We start from the raw sequence: 27,897 nt of genomic DNA, 5'->3' as shown, positions 1-27,897 counted from the left end.
TTATTGCTATTGCAGCTGCATGTTAGGAATAACATTCCACAAGTATGATACGCAATAAAAAAAGCAAATTCCGTGTAATTAGTGAAGAGAAGCCAGCAAAATTATTTTCAGTTTAAATATTTTTATCTTCTTTGTTCCCTCCACCCTCCACACATTTATTTATTTATTTTACTTTTTTCTGAAATGTATATATATGAGGGCAAGGCCTTTATCACACTGTAGATATGTATATGGGGTGCTGTTTGGTAAGAAAAAACAAAAAATCCATAAAGGGATTAGCAGTTTGCATGACGTTATTTGTTTATATTAAATACAAAATTTCCATAAAATATTAAATAAAATAGAACGCAAATGCTAGTCACGCTGAATTACCGACATGCCACCCAAAACGTGGCGGTATCGTTAACGTGAGGTCATGCACTCACATGCGGCGTTTGTTCTTCTATGCCCAGGTCCGCACTATACAGTTAAATGTCACTGTTTTTGTGGTAGGGGGTTCAAGAACGGGTAATGACTACGACGGTCATTTTAATGGATACATCGGAGTGACGGCAGCATTAGCGATAAAGAAACTAAATGTCAATGTTACTGACATAAGCAGAAAAGGTGTCGGTGTTATGTTTGCGTCGTTAAGAAATATTAGTCATATGGCGACCTGTTGTCGTAGTGAAAAAAAAGAGATACAAAACCCGTTAAAATGTATTTAAATTTCCAATATAGCAGTTGGCGGACGTATTCTAATTTGTTCACTCGCTTTTCGGTGTAGCGGTTGGCTAAGCTTGGTAGCCTGTTAGCCTAGTTCTTGTTTACCACCATGGACAGAGACGCGTATCACAACTGCAGCAGCCTTGTCAAAATGCCGCGACAGTCATATGAGCAGTTTTGGTCTTCGCATTTTGTTGACTACATTGACAAAGAGCTGAGCTACTCTAAGTTTTTCAGGAAGTACTTGCTGCCTAATCACCCGTGCATGTTCTCAAGAAGATTCACAGAAAACTGGAAATGTAGAAAACAGTGGGTGACAGAAGAGGGCAAACCTAATTTTCAGAAACTGCTGCAAGAGTTTGGTAAATAACGAGCCTATTTATTCATTCACAGCTGCAACCAATATCGTCATATTAACTGACTATTATTGTTGTATTTTCTTGCCCTTTTTATAGATGAGAGTCCTGTCCCAGTTGCAAACTGCAATGCGAAGGAATACAATGCGAACCCCAAACAAGTAATGCCATTGAAGGAATTTATACATTACTGGAAGGAGTACATCCAGAATGGGCACTCATCACCCAAAGGATGCCTCTATCTTAAAGACTGGCATATGTCAAGGTACAAGGATTATTCAGAAGAATACAATTTGTCTTGTATATGCATATATGAGGTATGAAACAAGATTGCATCTGATTAAAACTTCCACAATAAGTCATTGCCATTTTGAAAAATGAAGAAAGTGATGAGATAGAAATTATGTATTTTTTAATTTTTTTGTCTGAAATTCTTTAAACTGCAATATTATAGCTACTGCTAAGCTATCAAGTAGCTATGTTACTGCTTAATTTAGCTGTCAAGTGCATCAAAATGAAAATAATATATTACAATAGCACTGGTTTTTGTTTCTCTACTTGAAATAATAGCAATGTTTTGTTATATTTTTGAGTAAATATAAAATGAAGTTGTGCTGTTATTTAACTTAATTTGAAAATCTCATACTGTTCCACACCTATTCCAAGTTAGCTTGCTAATTTCGTTCACTAACAACTTTCATATTTATGTTATTCTACAGGGATTTTCCAGACCATAATGTTTACACTACACCAGTCTTCTTTTCTTCTGATTGGCTTAATGAATACTGGGACACACTTGAAGTGGATGACTACCGGTTTGTCTACATGGGACCCAAAGGCTCATGGTATAAAAATCTTGATGTATGATCCAAATATATTGACATCATAGCACAGGTGTTACCTTTTTCTTCTTTGGAGAAAACTCCATTGTGCTTGTTGTCTCCAGGACCCCGTTCCATGCTGATGTGTTCCGCTCGTACAGCTGGTCTGCAAATATCTGTGGCAGGAAGAAGTGGCTGCTGTATCCTCCGGGTCAGGAGGACTTTCTACGAGACACCCATGGAAACCTCCCTTATGATGTTACTTCAGCTGAACTGCAAGACAGAGGCCTTTTCCCACAGTTTGAAGAAGCTTGCCAACCTCTTGAAATTATTCAAGAGGCTGGTGAAATAATTTTTGTGCCAAGTGGCTGGCACCACCAAGTTTATAATCTGGTGAGAAGTGAAAGAAAGTATATACATTATTTGTATAAAGGTTAGGACTGTATAAATAAATCGATTTGGCGATATATATCAATATTTTCCGCCCTCGGAAAGTATCGATTTTTCACCCGCGAGTATCGTGGATGAAAAATGGCTATGGACTATGGGCTATGGCTATGACTATGGACCGTAGAGGTCCATATGACTATGACTATGGACCGTAGAGGTCCATAGTCATATAGGTCTTTTTAACGTCTCGTTTGTTACAGCGTAGCAGCAAGACTCCACCTCCCTCAGTCTCACTTTCAACTTGCACATTATAAACTACACACCACTTTTTGAATTGTGTGTTAATAGGCCAAGTATGACCGGAGTTATGCTAAAATTAGTAAACCATATTTTTCTGAATGTCAGAGAAATGTCAAAAGCGCTGCCATTCCCCGGCTTTTCCTTTTATGTGAGAGGGAATGAGCTTCCAAACGTACAAAACGAAACGAAACATTAGATTCCTGTGTTTTTGGAAATTATTGAAATTATTGTATCGCTACACCCCTAATAAAGGTGCATCTGAGTTAATTAGAATACAGTTAGAATATATTCAAAGAGTAATTTCATTCAAAAGTGAAAGTGATCGGCTCATGACAGTCATACGTTTCTCTGCCCCTTTTGAGTAATTGCACCAATGCAGCTCTGCATGGAGATCAGCATGCGACTCTACTGAGGCGTTAAATGAAGCATGGTTTGCTTTAATAGTTTCCTTCGACTCATCTGAGTTGCTTGGTCTGCTGCCTTTCATCATTTTCTTCCTCTTGACAATACTGTTTAGCTTCTTTGTGGGGTTGAGGTCTGACCAGTACTCTGACCAGTGAAGCACAGTGTCATTATCCAGGTATTGATACTTTTGGCCAGGTGCCCAGCTAAGCTTGACTGTAGAAATTTGCACCTACTGTATGTAAAGCTTGTCAAGAGAGGGGAACTTTAAGTGCTCCAAGATATCCTGGTATATTCCCCCGCTGGCATTTGAATTGACAGAAGCCAGTAGACTGACACCAGCAGACAACATGGCTCCCCAAATCATCAGTGACTCTAGAAGGGTGACATTGGATCTGAACCAACTTGAATTCTGCGATTCTTCACTCTGCCTCCAGACTCTGGGTCACCAGACAATGAATATAATTATTATCTGAACACCAGATAAAATGCAATGCTCTTCTTTACCAAAAATCATTTATACTCCTTGCAGATTTTGGTATAAATTCATATTTTTAACTTTATGAGCATGTTTCTTCAAAAAGTGAATAATATACTGGTAATATTTCACTAAGAATCTTAGTTTCACATCTTGAACCAAATTACAAAAATAAATTAATTTTTTTTATTACATCAAACATGAAACAAAGTATACAATTTAGTTTTTGTTTATATTTGTTGTTTTCTTTAATAGGAGGACACCATCTCCATTAATCATAATTGGCTTAATGGCTGCAATATTGACATCATGTGGCAGTTCCTACAGAATGAGCTGTCTTCTGTTCAGAAAGAGATAGAGGAGTGGAGAAACACAATGGATTCATGGCATCAGCATTGTCAGGTACTGTGTGCATGAGGTTATTCAATCATTTGGAAGTATGCAAAAAATACTTCAAATGTGGTAGTGATTATTGCTTGATGTTTCCTTCAGGTCATTATGAAAGCCTGCTCTGGCATTGACTACAGTGAATTTGCTTCCTTTCTGAAAATTGTTGCTGAAAATCGGATGGCCTTTTTGAATGCCTGCTCCTCTGGCGATTCCTCTGATTACTCCCGGCATCTCTCAGAGACCCTCACCGCTCTTGGACCGTACCACGCTGCCTTCGACCTACAGAGAGTGGCCCACATTATTGAATGCCTACTGTGTAACGAGGACTTTAAGCGGCTTGATCATTCAACCTCTACTTTGCAACCTGAAACCTTGTTACAGCAGATCAGAGACACTATACAGTCCACTAGGGGGCAGCATCTCCTTTATCAGGAATAATGTGCCCAACATCTAAACAAGTGCCACATTAAGTATGAAAAATGTCATAAAGCAGTGACGTTCAAAGCTGTCTAAAGTCATGCTTTTGTCCGTCTGAATTTTGTTTTTGCACTGAAATATAAAAAGCAGAAATAATAGTGTTTGTGTTGCTTTTATTTTCAGTTTTTTTAGTAGGCACCAATACAGCATCATCTTTTAGATATACAATTTTCTATAAATGATAAAGAATACATTTGAGATAAATAAGCAGGTTTTGGTTCAGACAAAACATGTTTAAAGCAATGGCAGTGTAACAAACTCTACTTGAGGGTTTTGCCGGTCATAAATCTGTCAAACGCGATCCACGTCACATTTCAAGGAGCAACAAAACGACCTCCTCTTCAGTTAATTTTCACGTCTTTAGGCCACCAGTCTGGCACGGAGACTTCAAGTGTCACTAAGGTGTCGTCGGAAGACTTCAGCGTCAACACTTCTTTGGCGTGAGCAGTGCGGATTAGGCTTAGGCCCAGCTCCCCAACGCCCGATCGGTGTTTACCAGCTGGCTTGCCCGACTGCGTCTGGAGTGCGGTTCCTTCCTCGAGTTGTTGGACCGGAGACGAGAAGCGCACTGGCATGAGGCGTTTTCGAATCACCCCAGTGTGATGAGTCCTGGCCGTGAGCTCCTGACCGATGTAGCAACCCTTGCTGAAGCTGATACCCTGCATGTAGACGAGGTTAGACTCCAGTGGGAGTGCGACTCCAGGGGGAAGATCGTCTACTCCCTCAGGAAGTCCTGCATGGAAGGAGAGAAAAAAAAAGTTGTCACAGAATATCAAGGGCATAAACTAAGACCACTCAAACTGTTTATTATCTGACAAAAACTCTCTTCTTAGTCGTTGATCGTACCTATTGAGTAGCGATGTTTGTGGTAATCCGCTGTGTCTCCTTTTTGACAAGACGCAATGATTTCCAAGGGGTTAAACTGATTTTGCAACACCAGTCTCCATCCCATCTGCGCAGCTCGGGGATCAGCCTCCCATACCACAGCTTTTTCAGGGGCAGACAGCTCAGGTTTCCTGGCCTCTTGATCTGGGTTGCTTTGCTGTGAAAGTACTGCCCACACAGACAGCTCCGGACAGAGGCTGATGCTCACTTTCCTACGGATCTTGTACACCTTCAAGTGTTTCAGGATTGAGTTCTCAACTGTGCTGTCACACTCCAAGAAAACACCATGTCCTCCTTCTGCTTCTTTCAAACTGGAGGGAAATACAGCAAGTATGTGCAGGTTCTATAATGCAACAATCATAAATTATATGCCAACTGGCCTGCATGAGGATCTGAAAATTGTGACAGTTATGAGATTCCCTTTAAAAAAAATAGTTATTTTTATTCTAATTGGACCTCGGGTCTCCCTCATTTCCTGCAACACTAAACTCCATTCACCAGTTTTGGCTTTGCAAGCATATCTACGTATATACAACTATCTGAAGGTCCCGAATTGATTCTTTTCTTGTTCAGCCATTCTGATGAAGATTTGCTGCTGTGTTTGGACCATCGTTTGGTTAATATATACTATAAAATATTCTATGATGGAGAACTTAACATCACATGTTGATTATTTTTGGATCACTGAATGATAACCTGGCTGTATAAGCTGTGTGCATGGCAGGCATTAGGGGAAACAAGCCAACCAGGCCAAATAGGTTGAATGCTTTTTGCATAGTCTAGCTATGCCTGTGTGAAATGTAAATTTGGTGTGCAAGTTTTTTTTTTTTTTTTCCCTTCGTCTTGTGTTTCTGTGTCCAACTGATAACTTGTGCAGGGTGCATGCACCCTGTGCCTTATCTAATGTCAGCTATGGTTCAACCTGTATGTTTGTGACTGAATCTATAGAGAATAGCAAGAAAAGATGCTAAATAACTTCTAAGTTAAAATTGGAAAATTCTCAATGATTCTGATTTTAAATTTAGACCGTATGTGTTGTATTTTGTTGTACCAAAGTATTTATCTACATTTCTTAAACCGTTTAGCCATAGATGAACAGAAAGTGAAGCATTTGTTAATAGAAGGGCTAACAGTTTTGAAAAATGTTCACGTAAATACAGGCAAAGCTGCAGTGGAATAGTTTAAATGAAAGCATATGAAGTGTTAAAATAGATCAGTCTGACCTATATTCAGTTAAGAATGAGATGTTAAGACGCTCTTCGTCAAGTATGACTGAGCTTGAGCTTCTTTGGAAAGAAGAATGGTAAAACATTTCAGCATCTACCCGGAGTGTTTACTTTTGCAGGACCTTGTTTACATGTTTTCGACTTTCTATACATGGCTGTTTCACTCATTTACGACAAGCTTCAGAACTGTCAGCAAAGATGTGTCACTTTATAGTTTGTTAAAGGTGAGCAAATAAGAAATATTGAGCAAATATGTGCAAAGCTTTCTCACCTGTACAACAAGATGTCATACAGGGTTCGTCCCTGCACATTCAGCATGTGTGAATACATGGCAGTGCACCCAGGCTCCTCTAGTAGCCTCATGTCATTGGTTATAATCCCCTGGAGAAACGGGCTTGTGTCCGGTCCTTGAATCTTCAGCAGGGTCCTATGCGGAAGCTGGTAACAAATAAACTGGCCGTGGCCATCTTTACCAGACTCTTGAGTGTAACTTCGGACCCGGATCCTTACTGGAGTTGCAGCTCCCCAGAGAAGCGTCTCGGACAAACCGCTGTGTTTTCCGATTTTAACTCCGAGACGAGTGAACGCTCCCCGGATAAAATTAAAACTGACCATATTAAATGGTGACATAGACGTGTAATAGTTATCAAACTCTTTTAATTATAACGGAATCAATCTGCATCACTGAGAACACAACATCTTACAGCAACACAGAAGACGCCATCTTGGTGTCCCAAAATGCATTGCTCCAAAATAGCGCAGCACGAGATCAGTGTTTTTGTTTTTTTTTTCAGTACTGACGGGAATTTTGGTTCTCTTTTGGGATCCAGTTTATTTGGCTCATATCAAAAACAATACAGTTTTTATTTCTTGAACAAAAACTATAACTTAGTTATAGTTTTTAAATGAAAGCGCACACTGATATTTAGTCAGTGTGTGTGAAAACTTGGAGAATTTAAATACTGTTCAAAATAGGGGAGCAAGGAAGACTGGATGAAGGTGGAATGTTGCTTACTAGACAGGCAATCTGCTGTCGAAGAGAGACTACATTTGAGACAACTGAAAAGAGAATGGGGATGATAAACTAAACATAAAATGCCACATTTTTGGGAATCAAAAATGACACCATGATAATTTCATAACCTTTTCACCTTTATTGTATGCTGTACAATTCAACAAACAAACAAATCTGTTAATGGGTGAAATATAAAAAAGGCTCCAAAAACATGTTTGTGTTCCACAATTACTTTGCTTGCCCTCCACTTTTTTTTTTCTTAGCAAAAGCCATAATTTGTATGGAGATTATACATTTAGACAGTGGGTAAATTAGATATTGAACATTTTAGTGAAAATATTTTTCTAAAATTTCTATTGATGTGAAATTCACACCAGTAACAACCCCAGCAATCCATACACGTAAAGAAATCAAGACAGACTTGTCCACAAATAAAGTTACCATAAAAATGTTGGAATGACACAGAGCATAATTAACACACCAATAAAGAGATTATTTCTCTGTGTCTTTGGAAATATTTTCCTACTTGGTAATTCATTCTATTCATTACATCTCCAGAGTCTTGCCAAAAATATCCTGGTCCATATTCTGTAATATAGCCCACATCACGATGTTCCCACCTGAAAGCATCACTTTTCAGAAAGTGGGAGTGACTGTGGCTCGTTTGTGGTGAAATTATGTCTTTCACACCTCCAGGTTATGGTTCCTTCCTTCCCACTTCCAGATTACATCTTCTTCCTTTCCATGTCCAGATTGTGGCACCAACGATGATCACTGGAACATTCAGAAGTTTATAAATGCATAGAATCAATGCAATAATAATGATGTTAAACAGAGACTTGTGTGAATGCATCCTTGGTTTTACCAATCCTACCAATACTGTGGCAATGAATACCTTTTCATAGGCCAAACATGTAGCATTCCTTTGTGGACTAAATTGTTTGAATTGTTTCTGTATGTGTGGCTTATTTGAGTGTTCATAGGTGTGAATCTCATGTCAGTGGAAAGAAGAGAAATATTTGTACTGATAATAGGTTGAATAATTTAATACTTTCTTTTACCTGCTGTACTTTATTGAGCCTGCTTTTGATTCTGCTCTGATGTCAAGTCTTCTTGGATTTAGACTGCAAGGAATTCGCATTTCGACTTGGCAATATTTATCCCTGCCCCTTAAAAGCTTTTTGTCAAAACTCTCTGATATTTATAATAACGTGTTCACAATTCCCTCTACCTTGAGAAAAAATTTGGTTCCATCTGAATAAAAGTAACCCCAGATCATGATGCTGTAGCTACCACATTTCACTGTGTATGTAGCTTTCTTTCAGAGATGTGTTGTTTCTATCATGAAACCTTACTCCTTATATAGAGAACACAGATTGTTGTCACTCATAGACCACAAACAGTAAAAACTCAAAAGCTCTTGGTATCAGTTTCATTCTTGTCTTGAAAAAAATAAATAAAGAGAAACGTACATGTTTAGTAATAGCACAGTTGATTCATGTTGTCTTCTAGTATTGATGACTGTTTTATTCTGTCTGCAAACTATGGATTAATTCACAGTAATCTGATTTGTCTTATGTATGTGTACAACCATGCAGACAGAAGACTAGAACTGAATTAAAAGTTGTTTCAAAAGTTTTTTAGCTTAAGGGTTTCCAGACTGTCAAATCAGGTTATTGAAGATATTTTATTTGCTTTTTTTTTTTTTTTTTTTTTTTTGTTCTAACAGATTAGTTTTCTTCTGCTAAACAGTGAAACATAAATGTCAAATTAACAATGGAATGAATCATCATGATTGTAGCAGGGGAATCTTAGGTTTTTTTGCTTAACTCCACCAGACGTCCTAGCCTGTCAGTGTATGATTAGATTAATGGCATCAGTACTTTCAGCGAGCCTTTAGCTACAACAAAGCAAAACCAGGACCAAGTTTAGAAATCAATATATCACTTCATCAAAGAAACCTCAAAACTGAGCTCAGTCTTTCCTTAGCAATACTGGGCATAGCCGATCCATTTTTTTTTTGTTGTGAAAAACTTTGCACTTTGGCTGTGGCTCTTAAGTTTTAATTCTAAAATAAGTGTAATTTGAAATTTGTCAGGATACCTGTTGTTTGAACAAGAGTAGAATTATGTTCACAGCAGCTTTTTGAAGTTCCTCCTAACTTTGCACAGTTTTGGTTTGCTAGATTGTTCGTTTAATGTAAACAAATGAAGACTGCATGCAGAAATGCATGCAGTCTTCCAAAGTAAGTTACCAAAGTAAGTTACCAAAGTAACTTACTTTGGTAAGTTACATTTACCAAAGTAATAGCTTCTCAGAAATAGTTTTGGCAAACCCGTTTTATATTGTATTTCCATTGTGCTCCTTTAACATCCACTACATTTTGATTAAAGTGTGTTTTCTCTTTTACATTTGACAGGATTTCATATGCAGTGCCTTTGAACATTTGTCACACCCATTCAACCGTCTCACACTTTATCACATTAATCACAAATCATCAATGTCTTTCATTTATTTGATGTTATGTTAAAGACATAAAGAAGCCTGTAACTGTCAAGTGTAGCAAAAAGAATACATAGTTCTGAACATTTCGTCAAAATAATAATAAAAGAAATGTAGTGTGCATTTGGATTCAGCCAACTTTAATCCAACAGCACCAAATAAAATCAAGTACAACTCTTTGCCCTCAAAATTTGCCTAATTAGTTAATAGAGTTCAACTTTTTGTAATATGATTTTAGTTAAGATTTGAACATCTCATAAGGCAAAACTCAATATATCATCTGAAAATGAAAGAAATATGGGAAAAGTGCAGTTCTTAAAGACACAGTTGTCCAACTAAACTGACAGGTCAGGCATTAAATAGAAACTTGGCACTCAAGATGTCCATCATAATTATGGAAGAGTTGCACAGGTTACCATTCAGCTGAAAATATATCATATTTACTATTATTTGTTTGTTCCACAAAACTGGAAGAGTAGCTTATAGAAAGCTGTTGCAGAAAACACAACATAAAAATTCCCACTTAGTCTACAGACTCTCAATCCAAGACAGAACTGAGATTGAGCAATCTTAGCATAGCCATGTGTTCAAATAAAATAAATCTTGATCATGTACACTGAGGTTTGTGGTTGAATAATGTGACAAAACGTGAAACTGTTCAAATGGTATGAATACTTTTACACAACACTAAAACAAGCCTTTAAAACTCAGATCATGCTTTAGAAATAAAACATATTGCTGCATTTTCTTTTACAAATGTAGTGAGTCCTATAGTCCCACTAATATAAATTACAACAAAGTTATTGTTGTAATTTGTATAAGTTATAAGTTATTTTATTTATTTGTGAAAGGACAGACATTCTTTAGTCTCAGTACTTCTAACATAGTTGTTGATGTGCAACATCCTCAAGGTTTGTACACGTGTGAGCAAATGGAATTCCAAGACGCATAATTCATAGATCACAGATGCTTAAAGCCAAAGGGGAAAAAAAAAATAATTCTGCACACCCAATATTTCAATCCCTTTATTTATCTTGTATAAAAAGGGAAATCATCATAATTTTACACTACTTAATTCTCTGAAGAATGGACAAAAACCTCCTCTGTTTGAAGTCCCACTGACCACACACAGAAAGAGGTCTTTTGGACTGCAGACATTGTTAACCTTATGTGAGTAAATCAAAGTAATTATACTGGAAATAAGATGTCATAATTTGAAGTAATCAGTATGAAGTGTCATTCTTGCTGGATTTATTGCTTGCGATGAGAAGCTCTGAAGTTATTTGAGTTACTATGTTGAATTAACATGGGTCCAATGCTTTGCCAGTTATGGAAAACTGTTTTTAAATATATGCGATTAGTGAAAAGTGATATAATTATTTTCAGATAAATTATTTTATTAAAGTATTCTAAGGTATCTAAACTTGGATTTTTTTCTTTTACTTTAACAGCATTGTCACTGCATAGCTGTTGTCAAAGTTTCTAAGTTTAGCATAGAAAACTTTTGTTCCAAGGGACACACCATCATTTGGGCAATAAGTCACTGAGTCAAAGATCTGCTGCACAACAAGAAGATCTGAAATTTCAAATGATTTAATTTAACCATAAAGAGAATGCTAAAACAGTCTTTAGGAGTTTGAGGCACTTTGAGATTTGAACGTAGTGAAGGAAGTATTCCCTGTTATAAATTCATTTTAGTAACAGATAAAAATTTACCATTTGAATCAATCTGAATTTAGGATGAGTTTTCTAAATGGCTAAATGGTAACAGGATTCCTACTATAGTCTGTACTCATTCAAGTTTCCAGCTGTAAATAGTGGATAGTCTACTCAAAAGATATTACTCCTTAGCAGAGAGAATTGTTACAGTTTGTATTTATTCACTACCTTGTATGACAAAACAAAGCCTTTTTTAAATTATGACACACAGTTCAGGGCTTTGCACACTCTTGAGTCTGAAGATCACCAAACTGTGCAAATGTTTCCCAGAAATGTCCTTACTTCTTCTCTGCTATTATTAAAATAGTTCTATTTAAATTGCTTCTCATCCAAAAATATTTATCTAAATGTAAAACATGCATATTTCTATCAATAATAGTCTATGTAGAAAAAAAAAAAAATCTTAGTGCAATTCAAGTGCTTCACTTCCATTTTCCACCACAATTGCAAATTGCAGAACTCAGTTGCTCCAAGTGCATACCTTTCAGTTTCCTGTGATGATACGTTAGAATAAAAGTTTGCAATGAAATGTAGCTGGAATTAAAGATGCTAAACTAAGCAGGTACATATTATCCATAACCAACATCTACTACTACAGTAAAGATTTATGATATTGACTTTGAACTTTATGTGTTCTTACTTTTTTATTTATATCCAAAACTAGACTATTATTGTGCCTATGTCTTTTCTTAATATGATTCAAATCTAGGTCGTTGCTGTCCATACATAACTCTCTTCATCCTTTACAGCTCTCAAACTCTGGATACTTTCATTTTAATGTCAGTTTCCTAGAATAGATGAATCTCTATATCCATACAGAGGTCTTTACATTTTTCACGATGGTTGCTGCCTTGTCCGTGGCTGATCTTGACCTCGCTCCTTGCTTCTCTTGGACTGTATTGCATCGATTTTGTTCTGCCACGGTGCCCCCAGAAACAGGACTGCTTGTTCTGGAGGTCTGCTGGGTGGTTTTGGTCTGATAGGTTTGAAAGGCCATATCCAATTGCTCCTGAGCGACCCTCAGGTGTCGATGCAGGCTTGCAAGGTCGGAGGGGATGTTCTCGTCTGGGCTAGTACACTGCTGCTCCTGGGCTACGTTGGCCATGTTCTGCTCGTGGGGGATGAGGCTGTTGGGGATCCTGCTGGGTTTGTCTGTTTTCATCACAAGGTTGTACCCAGGAGGGGAGGATGTGATGTTGCGTGAAAACGGGTAGCCATAGGATGCGGAACGTCGGCCGCGGTTCCTCTTCATGTGAAGAGTGTCCCGAAACGTGCCAATTCCCAAGTGAAGCATTTCGCACACATTTAGCACAAGACAGAGACAGCTCACCACATACATAATAAGGAGGAAGATTGTTTTCTCTGTTGGTCTGGAGATAAAACAGTCCACTCTGTGTGGACAAGGTACCCTGTTGCACACATAAGAGGGACTTACTCGAAATCCATACAGTAGATATTGTCCAGCTAGGAAAGCAATTTCGAAAACAGCTCGTGACATGAGCTGGAGAACATAGATTCTCATCAGGCCTTGTTGCATGATTTTTCTGCGGCCATCGTGTTTTGGTGGGTCCTTGCCAGTGCTGCTCACAGGATCTACCTTGGCCTCCTGGACATCAAGTGCATCCTCGTAGATCATTGGTTCAGCGTCATCATCTTCCTCCTCTTCCAGGACGCCCTCAAGAGGCTGACTTTCTCTCCATCTTGTGTGAGGAGGTGGCCTCTTGCGGAGTCTTTGGTGCTTCCTGCGATTATCCTCAGAGGATCGAGCTATCTTGTGAATGGCATAACCCATGTACATGATAGAGGGAGTGGAAATCATGATTATCTGAAAGACCCAGAAACGAACATGCGAGAGGGGGGCAAAGGCATCGTAGCATACATTGTCACAGCCCGGCTGCTTGGTGTTGCAGGTGAATTTGGCTTGTTCATCAGAGTAGATGGATTCACCTCCAACAGCTGTCAGTACGATGCGAAAGATGATGAGCACAGTGAGCCACACTTTGCCCACAAATGTGGAGTGATTGTGAATCTCTTCCAGAAGGCGGGTGAGAAAACTCCAGCTCATGTTGCTCCTACAAGCTTTTAACTACAATCTGCAAAACAAAAGACAAAATGAGAAATTATACCGACATACTGATAGACATTGAACTCATGATTTCTGGTCCCAAACCACAGTTTTATTCCTGGAGCAGAAACTTATGTTTATTGTGACTCTTGGTGATTGTTTCTTCAACTAAAACCCTATGAAAATTTTTTTTAAACAAACAAAGAAATCATACCATCATATAATACAACAAATCAAAGATTAGGCTGATTTTATTTATGTCGTTTCAGGGCCTTTTAATTATATTCTAAAGTGGAATAACGACCTGAAGCGATCATTCAAACCACTTTGTACCAAACATGTATTAATATATACCCATCAGGGGAACATTTCATCCCCGCTTTGAATTTATTTCAATTAATTTTCAAAATGATCCTGGTAGTTTCCTGCAAAGAAATGTTGTTAAGCGAATCCAATAAATTCAATGTCTATCAGAGTTATTTAGTGTGTGTCAACCTTTTCTGATTTAAAAGATTAAAAAAAAAGGCCAAAAGGAAATTTTAACCAAAATAAATGGCTTAAAAAGCATATTACAAAAATATATTACAGTTTACTATTGAACCAAAATAACACTGAGATTTGAGTAGTCATGTGAACATTTATCACCTTAATTTATTAAATCACTTAACTAGACTGAAAAATAAAGTTATATTTAACGGCTTACATAAAGCCATGAAAAGGTTCATCTGTAGGTACAAAAGAGAAGTAAGAATGATATAAATGGCAATTTTAGGCATGAAATAATAGGTGTGAATTGACAAGGGGTCAAACCAGTCCAGAGCCCTTAATTATACTCTTGAAGTTTAGGATTAGAGTCAAACATTTCTTGACACCTAAATGATGAAATATACATGGTAATCTCATAAAATGAAAAGGAAAGCTATGTATTTATTCATTTTGTATTTCAGACCCTTCATAGGAAGGAAAATACAAAATCAGACACAAATTTATCTCTTTCATTTTTAGTTTTTTTAGTTTTTTTTGTGTCAATCAGTTTTTCATTAGTGTCTCTTCTTTGCTCAAACAAAACACCAGTAAAAGAAAAAAAACACACACACACGAGCATGCACACACACACACACACACACAATTCCAACCAGTCAATACATTACAAACAATTTCTATTGTTTCTTGATCTTATTTTGATCACAATCCAAACAGAATGACAAACATATGGGATACAAAGATTTTCACCACAGTGGGATTCTGTTCTAGATAGGACTGCTTTCAAGTGAATGCCTGTTAAAACTGAAGAAAATTGCACAAAATAGAGGAGAACAGATTAAAAGACAAAGTCCTTCATCAGGCACTACAATTAGGAGAAATGAATCGGACCCATGATCACCACACCCCAACAGCTGGACAGAAGGCTGGAAATAAAATGGCAACTATGTGGATTGGTGAAAAGACCATTCACAGTTCAAAGTTTGATCTTGTCAGAGTACTTTAGCACAACATGATGATAGTTAGGCACCAGAGCAAAAAGCAAAAAAAAAAAAAAAAAAAAAAAGAGGATGACATAAGACTGCACAGGGTCATACGCTCCTCACGGGCAACATCACTGCAGATACTGTGAGGCAATCAGAGCTGTGAAGAGGAGACAGCTTAGCACTTTCATTCACTCTACAGAACTACAGTCTGTATGTTGATCTCACGACTGTGATACTGTACTGCCTTGTGTGATATGCCGTCCACCCAACCATCTGAGAGAACAGTAGAGGCTTGTTGCCCCAACCAGAAAGTCTCCCCTGTTCCACCAGGACTCCCGGTGCAGAAGAGAGTTGAAAATATGACGAGTTGAAAATGTCTGCTCCAGAATGGCACTACAACAGCCCTGTTCAATTCAGTTACTTATATTTAAATGTACCTTATTGTTTGTTTGTTACCTTTATTTAATGTCTCATTGAGATTAAAAATCTCTTTTTCAAGAGAGACCTGGGCAAGAACGGTTATGGTGTTTGTCACAGCATCATCTAGCCTAAATAAAATAAACAAGTGACAACAACAGAGAAGTCTTGTTGCTAGCCAGCTTTCCACTGCTTTCTCAGTGTGTATTTGTTCTTTCAAAAAACACATATCTTTTGTTTCATTTATTACATTTACAAACCTACTTGCTTCGATAATCTGTCACTTTGCTGCTGTTGGACCAAAGCTTCCCCACTTTGGGATAATAAAAAAAATAATAATAATTTTATATTTTGCAGACAAAATATAAATAAAAATTTGCCTGCAAGTATGATTTGTTGCAAATTTAAACTGTACTAATTATTAAAAAACAAAAAAACAAAAAAAAAACACTGGCATTGCTTCAAAGAGAAAGCTGTGTTTACTTGCTCTATCGATATTGATGTGTTCATATTGAAGAAAAAAATTCAAAGTCAAGAAAAAATAAACTCAAAATATTAATAATCAACGTGCTAAGAAAAGTAAATAAATAATACACCACCACCCACTTCATCTTTACCATCAGTATTAACACACATACATCTTTTTTTTTATCAAATTAAGAGGGCAATAATGTTTTTTTTGTATACATTTTTTCCTACAATTTCATTTTTTTATTTTTTTGTATTGTTATTATCCTCCATTATGTTGATTTTGATTATTATTTTTTAGCAACTAATCATTAAACACAGATATAAAATTGCATTTTGACCAGCTGCAGTGCATTTATATATAGGACGGATTTTTGTTGCACACTATTTCTTTCCACTCTTAGATCAAATCGAAAAACAAAAGTTCAGTCAACATAGTTTGCATGGTTGAGCAAAAAATGTATGGCTTTGAAACTATCAAGAAGAAAATCCACTGAAAAAGACACACAGAAAATGCATACACAAATTTTATTCACTATATATAGATTTCAGCTTTTCGTAAAATTCAAACTAAGATCAAAGTTTGTTTTATTTGTTTGTACATTACCAAAATAGTTTTCTTTTTCTTTTTTTTTCTTTTTATTCTAAACATTACATTACATTATATCAAAAAGTGTATCAATACATAAAGTGTATAATAAAAAACATATATTGAAAACGTAGGAAAAAAGATCAGCATTATTATTAGTTTTGAATCAAATGATGATATTTAAATAAACAACAAGTATTCAAATTTAGATTTTTAAATCTGGACCTTCAAGAAATACATACATAAAAAAACATATATTATTATCAGTAATAAGCATAAACAAAGAGTTAGCAGTAGAATTTCACAGAATGCATTTTGGGAAACAAAATTTAACAAAATTAACTCACCTGAAAGAGTTGCACATGAATTTCCCCATTCTGGAGTCCTCACTTGTCCTCCCTAGTTATTTCTGCAGAGCCTGACTCATTATGGGACAATTCCATCCCTAAGCACTTGTTTTTATCTGTCATATTAACATTCGGATAAACTAAAACCTAAAGTGGAGGCTTAATTTCCTGGTCGAGAATTTCCTTCTTATCCTGTTAGCCTAGTCTGCAAAGAAGTGAGGTCTCGCTATAGTGGATGGATGCCTCACATGCTGGCTTGTGTCTGGTTTCTATTACACCAGTCTTCTGCCCAAGAAGGAAGTATAAAAAAAAAAAACTGAGGGACGCAAAAAAAAAAAAAAAAGGAAAAAAATCCTCCTCTGGCAAATGACCCTCATCCAAGGGTTCAGACTTGAGAATATTGTACTGCAGATTGAAACGAACACCCAGTTGAGGGAACGTGTTATTCGCAACACAGTCTAACGCCCCTTACCCCCCCACCACCCCTTCACCCCATTTGCAACAGATGATGAGTCTCCCTCTCTCGCTTTTTCTCTTACTTTGTCTTGCTCTCTGTGCTTCTGTTTTTCCATCTGTGTCTTGTTTTTAGGTCATCATGCCTCCAAAGATTTATACATGGCAATAGCTCACTGAGTAAATGGATATGCAAATTTAAGACTTCACAAATGGGTCCTGTGGTATGTTTACATTGATTTCTTTCCGATTCAGTCACGTAGGGTTCACAGTCGGCAACCACAGTTGCAGATTTGCAACGTCTTTATTGTTTGTCAATTACATAAGAGTTTACACAGGGTGACAGTTATGAAGAAACAACTTTAGGGAGACAAAGACAGGGACTTTTAGGACAGAAGTGTCACCAAGACATAAGCCACCTTGCCTTGGTGCAGATCAGCTAAAATGTAACCAGCAGGTACGTTCAGTCATGTCAAGTGTCATAATATTTAGATCTTTCATCCCGGCAGATAGCCAGATAACAGAAAACCGAACAGATCACGCTCTGCATTCCCGCAACATGTCCTTTCCAACTTTGGGTTTGAACTTTTAGCTGTCACCTTGCTCTGCTGCAGCCCAATGGCTAACATTATTAAATATATTTGAGTTTTTCTCACATGCGTGGAGGAGTTTCTTTATCAAGTGCTGTCACACACACATAGTCAGTTGTTTCTTTTAGTCAGCAATGACACAACAAAGAACGGAAGAGGGGAGGAGAGTGGGGTGTGATTCATGGAAAATTAAAACTGGAAAGTAATTCCTCCCTGACTTTATTCTGTTTGCCAGAACTTGCTGTCAGAATTTGGAACGAGAAATTATTTTTGAACAGAGGACAGATAAATGGCTTGGTGTCTGGTTTGCATTAATGACACAAGCCTGGTTATTGTCACAGTGATTGTTTTACAGTGTTTCTTTTACATGGCCATTGGTAATCTTTTGCTGTGATATTTATATGGTTATAAAGCAAAGAGTAATGCTCAACAATTCTACTTTGCTTACATTAATAAGATTGTAGCTTCAACAGCAACAAATTTTGTTACAGTGCTTTGTAAAAGTAGTCATGAATCTTTATACATTTTGTCCCATCCAGCCACAATCTCCAATGTAAAGGAGAACATAATGGTGATAACAAAGTTAAAAGTCAAATGAATTTGCTTCTGTTGAGCATGGGGCGCTTCTGTTCTATCTTCATGAACTGTGCAACTTTTGACATTTTCATGCACATTTGTCAAATCCTGCAATGTTTTACGTCAAACCGTCTCAGTGCTGGCCTTTTGGGTTGAATGGTTGCTACTGCAGATGCCTTTCCCTATTGGTTGCAACTTGACAAATTGGATAGCGTCCAAATCACAGAGACATTTATCACAAGAAGAGAAAGGAAGCAGCACTTGCAAGTATTATTATAAATATTTCCCACTAAATCACTTGTTTGAGTGAATTTTGGTCTAAATAGAACCCCCAGAGCTAGCCATTTGAGCCTGCAAAAACTCTTTGACCTGGGGCCTCACCTCAGAGGCAAGACTCTTCATCTAAGAGAACTGATGCAGCAATAAAATGAGAAAGAGAAAGGCTGTTGGATTGACCGCACCATTTGGAGTTTTTGACATGTGATAAGCCCTAGGGAACAACAGGCACGTGTTTTTTAGTTGCAACACATTCGGCATCTTTCAGAAATAACCGGCAAAAAGCAGACGGTTTATTTGGTAAGGAAATGGAAATTTAGTTTTTCTTTTTAATGTTGTTAATGTTGATGTGATAACACTCAGTTATCACATCAACATGTCAAGTTAAATCGTGTTTTGTTATAATTTCTGCGCCATTTCACAGCATCTGAAATGTGATGGACAAACATTGCATCCGACCGCAACCATGTGCTGATCATTTTGCTTTTGAGTTGCCACATAATTAAAATGCCAAAATAAAATTTTAATGCATTGGATGTACGTTTGTGCACACTGATATAGAGGCTAAAGCTGAATGACCCAACTTATGTTGCCTGCCTTTAAAGCAAATTCCATGACTGGACACAGGAAGGTTGGTGCTTCCTTCTGTCTAAATAACATGAAATGTGCTTACAATGTGAAAAGAAAATATCCAGGCATGTCTAAAATCTGCCAAAGGATATGTTATAGCTGGGGCCACATTTTCAAAAGATGAGTAAAGTTCAAAAATTGCTGCATATCACCAGGAGACAAGCATATCCACAATCAAATAGAGTGGCGGTAGCATCATGTCTCGGTTTTAATTTTGTTCATGTGTAACTAAGATTTTTTTTGTAACAGTGGATGAAATAAAAAAAAATTACAAATCAAATACAAGTCGCTTTTGTCAGAAAGCAGAACATAAAGAAAGATTTTTACTTTTTTATCATCATAGTTAGATCAGCCATGCATCAAAATCAGCACATCAATTCACCGTAAGAAAAATTAGGTTTTGGAAAGATCTTGCCAGAATTCAAAGTGGATTTATAAAAGACAAAAAAATAAAATAAAAAGTTGGGGGCATTTTGCAAGTAGAGAGGCCAAATATTGTCAAATCCTATAAGATAAATTCAATTTTTTTCTGCTTCAGATTGCCTTGAAGCAAGCAGAGTAGGGATTTAAACAAGCTGTCCATATACACGGGCATATTTTTTAGCATTATTTTGTTTATTTTTGTAAGGTCAAAACTATTTATATTTTGAGAGCCTGTAAAATCTTCTCTGTAGCTTTAGCTACATGTTGTGATAATAATCTGAAATCTGAAATTAGGTAATTAGGAAACAGTAGCATTTTGCTTTCCTGGAACTGTCTTATATTTGAAACACACGTCAAAGCACAACAGCAGCCCAGAAACTGTTTAACTTAAAAAAAGAAAGATCTGTCCCTTTGTCCTCGAACAAGTCAGGCTGTTTTAGCTTTGGGAAACGGTTGTTGGTGCTGATAAATATTGATTGGACAGCCCATAGCCAGGAAAATATAACAGAGTTCCCCTGCAAGACATTATTTGACATTGCTCCTGTTACAAGGACTCTTATTACGTGATAGCCCAAAAATGTTGTAAATATTCATAAGGTTAGAGTTGCTTTTAATAATTTACTAACAACATATATATATATATATATATATATATATATATATATATATATATATATATATATATATACACATTTTTAATATTAAATATATTTTTTTATTGTTTTAAGAGATGATAAAAATAATTTAAGAAAAAAAAAAAGTCATGGTTTTATTTACAAACAGCCTTGCCTTGAGAGGTTTCTGTGAGCTGTGAGGTGAAGTGATGCAGCACTGGGAAGTGGGAGTGAACATCTCGACAACTCTCCTTGGCCACCACCAATGTCATACCAAGAGTTTCATCCACATATATTTACAGAACAAATTTGATGTGAGCAGACTGGGGGCTGTGAAGGTCCATGTTTATGTAACAAATCAAGCTGTAGCCTGGGATTTGGATGCCCCCCTTTATTGTCCTCTTCCTCTACCCCTCACAGAAAAGAGTGACACAAGACACCAAAGTGAAAAAAAAAAAAAAAAAAAAAGAAACAAAATATTCAGCTTAGTGCTTGGACTCCTCCTCTCTCATCCTCTCCCAACGCTATCATTAAAGCACCCTCACAAGGCTGTGAGGGACTATCCCACAGGCAGCCTGTGAGTGGTGGCAGTCCCATCGCATTTGTTCACTTTTTTTTTTTTTCTCCCGGTTTCTCAGCTGAGCATCTCCTACCCTTGGGTCGAGTGCGTCCCGTGCCAGTTTTGCTAAGGCTGGACAACGCTGAAACAACTAAGATGAAAAGCCTTGAGGAGGATGTCAACAACTTTCCTCAGCCTGGGCCTCCCACGTTTCAATGAAGCAACTCACTATGAGTGGAAATTAAAAAGCAGTCAGAAAGCAGTTGAGATATATATATATATATATATATATATATATATATATATATATATATATATATATATATATATATATATATATATATATATATATATACACTAATGACTAAATCATGTCATTTAGAAAATACTATATGACTCAGCATTTTTAGCAGTATTTAATGTTTTTAGGGGAAAAAATATATATTATTTAAACATTTTCAGATAATTTGTACACATGCTGCAGAGATTTTCCTTTAAGGAATCAGAGTCCAACATATGAAATATAATTGTAATGATCAAAACATCAAAGCGTTGTTTGCAGAATTGCAGAGCTTTAATCTTTAGCATCATCTTGTCTTAACTGACCATGTCAGTGATGGAGTTGAGGCAAGACTAAAGGCACAGCAGACCTAGTCAGGGTCATTCCAACTATCAGTGATGCATTATTGCGGCTCCTCCTCAGTGCTGTTGCCTTCCTCTATAACTCAGTGAACTCCAGACACTGATAACACTGCTAGCAACGCCACAGGATTTCCTCAGATTGCAGCAGTATAGCCTTTGTGTTTGATGCACTCTGATGCAAAAAGCTTGGACCACAAACTCTGCATACACTAAGAAATGTCTTGTGCATTAGCTTTTTATTAAAGAGGACATAGCAGAAGGCAATCAGTTTGAAATATTAACCTTCAAGGTCAAGGCTTTGTGATCGCCATAAAGTGAATAACATTAGATGATGTGGTCAGGAAATGTGTAGCACATTAACAAATTAAATACTTTGTGTGATTCCATAACAATCCCACAAAACCTTTAAGCTTGAAATAATTTTATCTGTCCAAATTTACTCCCTCATTCTGATTAATGAAAACCACCCACTAACAGGAGTGATCAGTGTTTGATACACAATGTATGCATCCTGGACAGGTCTCCCACCGATTACACGACAAACAGACATGCGCACACGCACTCATACCTTAGGACAATTTCAAACCACTAATTATCTCAATATGCATGTTTTTAGACGGTAGGAGCAAAATAGAGTACCTGGAGAAAACCCAGTCATTCATAGAAGAGAACTCCACACAGACAGGCACCACGCTCACCAACCCCAAGAATATAACCTGGGACCTTTTTTGATGTAAGGCAACAGTAACCGAACCATTTTGCAGGTGAGTTGCACATCTACTAAACATGTATAGCCACCAGATGGCAATGGTGTCCGCAGCAAACTCATAACAGAGAGACATACGGATACCCTTATGACAAAATTTAATCGGTGGAGTGATTTATGACCCTAATCATTAATGCCCCCCCCCCACACACACACACACACACACACGCACACACACACACACCCCACAACTGTTAATCTAAAAATACATAAGTGCATACATAACCATTCCTTTCACACCTGTTAATATATAAAAATAAACATTTCCATCTTTGAGAGAGAGACATACGGACACCCTTATAACAAAATTTAATCTGTGGAGTGATTTATGACCCTAATCATTAATTCCCCACCCCCCACCCCACACTTGTTAATCTAAAAATACACAAGTGCATACATAAGCATTCCTTTCACATCTGTTGATAACTAAAAATAAACATTTCCATCTTTGGTAAACTTTTTCCCACCGCCTCTATGAATTAGCCAATAGAAACAGAGACAGTTATCAGAAATAAAACATTTCTCTCTGGTAGGTACAATTTAAACCCAGCCAGGACATCTGTTTGTGAATGATTTAAAATACAACACATTCACAAAGGGGAGGCTCGATGGCACTGGTGCTCAGTTTGGGTACTCTTAGGGAATTATAGTACATTACATTTTAAGTAGCGTTTGTGATTTCCTTCATTCAATCAACAACAACAACAACAAAAAAAACCTGAATCTATAAGAACTAAACTTTAAATGTTCCTTGTTTGTACATGTACTTCTTAAGAATATTTGACTGGCAGTAAACAGGCCTATGTGAGACAAACTGTCTTCCTGCTGCACAGCGTGGAGGGGAGCGACCCCTGACCCTGCTCACCACAACTACCATCCCTGTCCACGCTTACGCGTGGACAGATACCTCTGAAGGAAAACAACAGTTTAACTGCATTATTTATGGTAGCACGACTAGTCAGTGCTGACTAGGAGTTTGTCATTTCCTTCATCCGTTCCGAAAACAGTAGCTTAAATTTTAAACTCAGATTTTTTTTTCTGTAACACTTGCTGTAACAAATGTTCCTCATTTGTAAATTTATTTCTTAAGAATATGCGACAGGGACTAAATAGGCCTATGTGAGGCTACTCAAATTTAACTTTTAGCTTTCTGCAGTTAAAGTGAAAGACAACCCCTAACATCGATCCCTTTCCAGCATTTGTCCTCGCATCATTGTGAATGCAACTTTGCTTCAGTCTTTTTCCTGTTGTTGAATCAACACTAATCTTCTCAGTGCTTTATGCTTTCTCCAAAATAGTAAAGCTTAGGGTTAGGTCTTTCACAAGTACATGTAGAAACGAGGAACATTTAAAGGTTAGTTCTTATAGATTCAGGTTTTTTTGTTGTTTGTGATGAAGGAAATCACAAACGCTACTTAAAATGTGTTGTACTTTAATTCCCTAAGAGTACCCACACTGAGCACCAGTGCCATCGAGCCTCCCCTTTGTGAATGTGTTGTATTTTAAATCATTCACAAACAGATGTCCTGGCTGGGTTAAAATTGTACCTGCCAGAGAGAAATGTTTTATTTCTGATAACTGTCTCTGTTTCCATTGGCAAATTCATAGAGGCGGTGGGAAAAAGTTTACCAAAGATGGAAATGTTTATTTTTAGTTACCAACAGATGTGAAAGGAATGCTTATGTATTTTTAGATTAACAAGTGTGGGGTGGGGGGTGGGGAATTAATGATTAGGGTCATAAATCACTCCACAGATTAAATTTTGTCATAAGGGTGTCCGTATGTCTCTCTCTCATAACTATTTTGTAAACTTTTGTAAACTTTTTGGAAATGTTTGGCTAAGAACTTTAAATAATCACTAACATCTTCCAGCTGGATAATGTGGCCGGCAACACTTTAACCCTGTAGCTCAAGCAAGTCAAACAAGGCAAAGAGTTTTCTGGTTCAAAACTAATTTGATTAGAGTTATCTTTGACTGTTAGTTACAATATTAACTGATTAACAGCTGTTCTTTACTTTTCTTTATGATGAAACTGTAATGTAGACCTTCTTATGTTTTCATCATGCAAGACACTTTTAATTGTGTTGTTGCTGAAATCTGCCATGAATTTTTTATTATTATTATTATTATTTTATTTTTAATTTTTTTTGCCTTGTCCTGCTTTTCTCATCATGAAACACTCAAGAGGCAATTTTTAATCCGTGGCAACACTTGAAAGTTAGTGTTTATAAATACTCTCTCCATCTAGTCTGTCTGAACTTAATGTTTACTGCAAATAAGAAAGGGAAATATTCTGCATGTGCAAGTTTTTTCCAAGATATTTACTCAAACTGCATGGCAGCAAAAATCAACACTGATCCAAATAAAAAAAAATAAGATACCTTAGGTCACAAAACTACAAAAATTAAAACTTTAACATCACCCTCTTAACTCTTAACTGTTCAGTCATTCTAAAAAGTAGCAGCTGAAGGAACAACAGACCTGGTCAGAATCATTGGTAGTAGAGTCAGAGATGGAACACTCTCTAAGCTCTTGCTTATTCACAAATACCGTAACTATAACAACAACAACAACAAAACTCAACTCTATACAGTAATCCATTCATTAGTTTGATCCTAAAAAATGCCCACTAGATGGCAGTCATGTCTTTTTTCAATTCGTTTTACATCCATTTTGAAACGATTGATAATCTCAGGCACTATCACAAACAGGTGAATGACCTATCCAGACTTTGTTTACCGACAAGGTGAAATGATAACAGCGTTGTTGCTGTGGCCTTCGAAATAAATATCAGCAAACAATAAGAGTTCAAGGCTGAGGTATTTCTAAGCATTTGGTGATCTGGTCAGTAAAATAAGGCACTGCAGATTCAAATGATGCATCCCAGTTTGCCATAATTTTGGTCAATCCAATCATTAGTACAGCATCAACTACCAATCAAAGTCATCTCGAGAAACTATGCAAAAACCAAACAAAGTACTCATATTTATACTCAAAACAAACTTTTTTTTTTTATTCTCCGCTGCACTCACAGAAGTGGGGATCACACAGTTAATCTGTTCTAGACACACATTGTTTAAATGATTTCAAATTGCTTTCAAACCACTATCCAACAATCTCAAAATAATGCTGCATAAATCATGTTGCTGTTTGTGGTTTCTTTGCAGGTGTTGTTGCTGCCTTGATTTTCTGTTATTTAAACTTATTTCATCAACTTGTGTATGCAGTGAAACTCAAGTGCTGGTTCAAATTCCACCTTTTGTTTTAGACTATTAGAGCAAGTGAAATAACCTACATCTTAAGACGGGAAGTGGGGCAGGGGGAACAGAAGGTGTGTATGGGAGAGGTAAGAGGGAGGACAACAAGAGGTTACCTACCTGTCCACATGTGAAAAAAAAAAAAAAAAACTCTTTCTACACTTAATGGAGGAATATCCTTGCTGACATCCAAAGGAATCGTTTCAGTGTACTGGCTCAGTTGCAGGATGAGAACGACAATGGGTTATTTTTCATCAAAACCCCTCTCCACCAAGTACAGGCAGACCTCTCAGAAGACCAGCATGCCACCAAAAGACCCATTGTTCTGCAGCTCATCCGGCTACATGACCGTGACTGACAAACTGTTTATTTATTGATGGCAGCATCACAACCACTACAACCACATCCATTCACCCAGAAATAAGGTGTCATAGATTTAAGGCATCAGCTACTGATATAAAATGTATTTTCTTCAATGTGGCAAAAAAAAAAACAGCATAGAACTTACTGTATGGAAAAACTACTGTGGAATCAACCATTTAAATAAAATTATATTATTACATATTTCATATGATATTTATATATTTTAACCAGTTTGTTTAGTGCTAACTACTTAACCACAAACATAAATCAAGGTAGCCAAAACACTTTTACCTTTTCTTCCAGCTAGTAGCAAAACAGTTCATTTTTGCTACTTCAAAATTCAAGCATTAATATTAAACTACAAAATCTTAAACAAAAGATTGAATTTTATTTACACTGCAGTCATATTTTCAAATGTAAAATTTCTAAAATATTTAAAATTAAGTTTTTGAAATGCAATTTACCCTCTGTAATTTAACTTGTATTGATAGCTTTTTTTGTTGGCCTTTCCTGTACTGTCTTTAGTTGGCAAGTTAGTTCCTGGAAATACTTTGGACTGCTCTCAGCTGGGTAAAGTCCATTAACCTGGCTGGGTTTAAAAGACAAATACAAATGGAGATTATTTTCAAGTCAAATCCAAACATACTACTGGAAGGGAGAAAATTTAAATGACTGACTTGGTTCATACGGCTCACAATTTTTGAACCTTTACATAAATTTTACATGTTAAATTAGAGGGACCACAGAGGGTAACTCATCTTACTCTAAATACACCGGTTCCACAATTTTAAAGTATAGCTTGTGTAAAAAAACAACAAACAAACAAACAAAAAAAAAAACCCAGAGAAAATCATTGTAACCACAATATAAGAAAGTATTTGAATAAAAAATAAATTTGCCAGACCATACTGGAAGAGAGAATAAGTTTCAAATTCATAACTGACCTGAGCTTTGTCAAGCCAACAGCTTAAAGCTTAACAGGTCAGCTCCTGTCCCTATTTACAACCGTTATGTAAGCAAAACCCTGGGGGTTAAGGAGGACCCAAGTGCAGAGAGCTATGGATAACTCTTAATGAACAAAAAGAAACTTAAAATGAACAACAAAGGAACCCAGTGGGAACAACTGAGAACTATGAAAGCTGGACAGAGAAACCAGCAGAAAACAATGCAAATCTTAAATACACAGAGGGAGAGAAGAGACTGCTACAGGAAGCAGAGGGAGTAATCAGAGGTAAATAGAGGCAGCTGGAGAAGATCTGGAAAGGGAGGTATTCTGGTAAGAAAGGAGAAAGAACAAAGCTGACACACAAAAACCTTTGATGAAAGGAAAAATTGAAGCTAGCATAAACAGAAAGTATTTGTGCTTAGGGAACAAGTCCAAAAGACAAACAATGAAAATAAGTGAACTAGCACAAGGAATAAACTAAAGAGGCAATATCTATAAGCAAATAAATTTATGAAAAAATCTTAAATGGCAGAGAAATGGTCAGTATGGATCAAACACCATAAAACGCTATAGTGGAATAATTATGATTTTAGTGTTTTTCTCGGTAGATTGCAACACTTTGGGGGGATGATGAACAGAGAACCTCTTAACCTTAGCCGGAACACTGCATGTGTTTTCTTGTATGACAATAACAAAAGATGTGTAACCAAGGCAACAAAGGAGAAGCAAAGAAAATATCAACTGATATATCCTTCGAACTGAAAAATGCCTTTTCTTTTC

At 36.8% G+C, this 27,897-nt stretch overlaps 3 protein-coding genes across 3 annotated transcripts; 1 reads left to right on the top strand and 2 right to left on the bottom strand.

Annotated features, from left to right (window-relative positions):
- Nucleotides 1-357: 357 nt before the first annotated feature.
- jmjd4 (jumonji domain containing 4) lies at nucleotides 358-4,417 on the top strand. The gene is made up of 6 exons (XM_014980936.2): nucleotides 358-1,067; nucleotides 1,161-1,326; nucleotides 1,781-1,906; nucleotides 2,008-2,275; nucleotides 3,708-3,854; nucleotides 3,945-4,417. The coding sequence occupies exons 1-6, from the start codon at nucleotides 815-817 to the stop codon at nucleotides 4,278-4,280; spliced, it is 1,296 nt and encodes a 431-aa protein (XP_014836422.2). The 5' UTR covers nucleotides 358-814; the 3' UTR covers nucleotides 4,281-4,417.
- Nucleotides 4,416-7,202, bottom strand: iba57 (iron-sulfur cluster assembly factor IBA57). Its single transcript, XM_014980937.2, has 3 exons — nucleotides 6,702-7,202; nucleotides 5,166-5,515; nucleotides 4,416-5,052 (listed from the first exon to the last, which is right to left on the bottom strand). Exons 1-3 carry the CDS (start codon nucleotides 7,058-7,060, stop codon nucleotides 4,661-4,663), a joined length of 1,101 nt encoding a protein of 366 aa, XP_014836423.2. The 5' UTR covers nucleotides 7,061-7,202; the 3' UTR covers nucleotides 4,416-4,660.
- A 3,757-nt stretch (nucleotides 7,203-10,959) lies between these two features.
- gjc2 (gap junction protein gamma 2) lies at nucleotides 10,960-13,755 on the bottom strand. The gene has a single exon (XM_088014784.1). It carries the CDS (start codon nucleotides 13,729-13,731, stop codon nucleotides 12,472-12,474), a length of 1,260 nt encoding a protein of 419 aa, XP_087870910.1. The 5' UTR covers nucleotides 13,732-13,755; the 3' UTR covers nucleotides 10,960-12,471.
- Nucleotides 13,756-27,897: the final 14,142 nt, after the last annotated feature.

Source organism: Poecilia mexicana, unplaced genomic scaffold (genome assembly GCF_051168715.1).
Source record: "Poecilia mexicana isolate PSO_F unplaced genomic scaffold, ASM5116871v1 scaffold_17, whole genome shotgun sequence".
Lineage (NCBI taxonomy): Eukaryota > Metazoa > Chordata > Actinopteri > Cyprinodontiformes > Poeciliidae > Poecilia > Poecilia mexicana.
This window is presented reverse-complemented; position numbering and strand designations above follow the sequence as displayed.

Bases quoted from the DNA above. Each gene is read 5' to 3' on its own strand.
- jmjd4 (XM_014980936.2), top strand. From the start codon at position 815: ATGGACAGAGACGCGTATCACAACTGCAGCAGCCTTGTCAAAATGCCG. The intron at 1,907-2,007 runs GTATAAAAATCT...TGTTGTCTCCAG, and splicing joins ATGGGACCCAAAGGCTCATG to GACCCCGTTCCATGCTGATG. The intron at 3,855-3,944 runs GTACTGTGTGCA...TGTTTCCTTCAG, and splicing joins CATGGCATCAGCATTGTCAG to GTCATTATGAAAGCCTGCTC.
- gjc2 (XM_088014784.1), bottom strand. From the start codon at position 13,731: ATGAGCTGGAGTTTTCTCACCCGCCTTCTGGAAGAGATTCACAATCAC.
- iba57 (XM_014980937.2), bottom strand. From the start codon at position 7,060: ATGTCACCATTTAATATGGTCAGTTTTAATTTTATCCGGGGAGCGTTC. The intron at 5,516-6,701 runs GTGAGAAAGCTT...ATTTCCCTCCAG, and splicing joins TATGACATCTTGTTGTACAG to TTTGAAAGAAGCAGAAGGAG. The intron at 5,053-5,165 runs GTACGATCAACG...CCTTCCATGCAG, and splicing joins CAAACATCGCTACTCAATAG to GACTTCCTGAGGGAGTAGAC.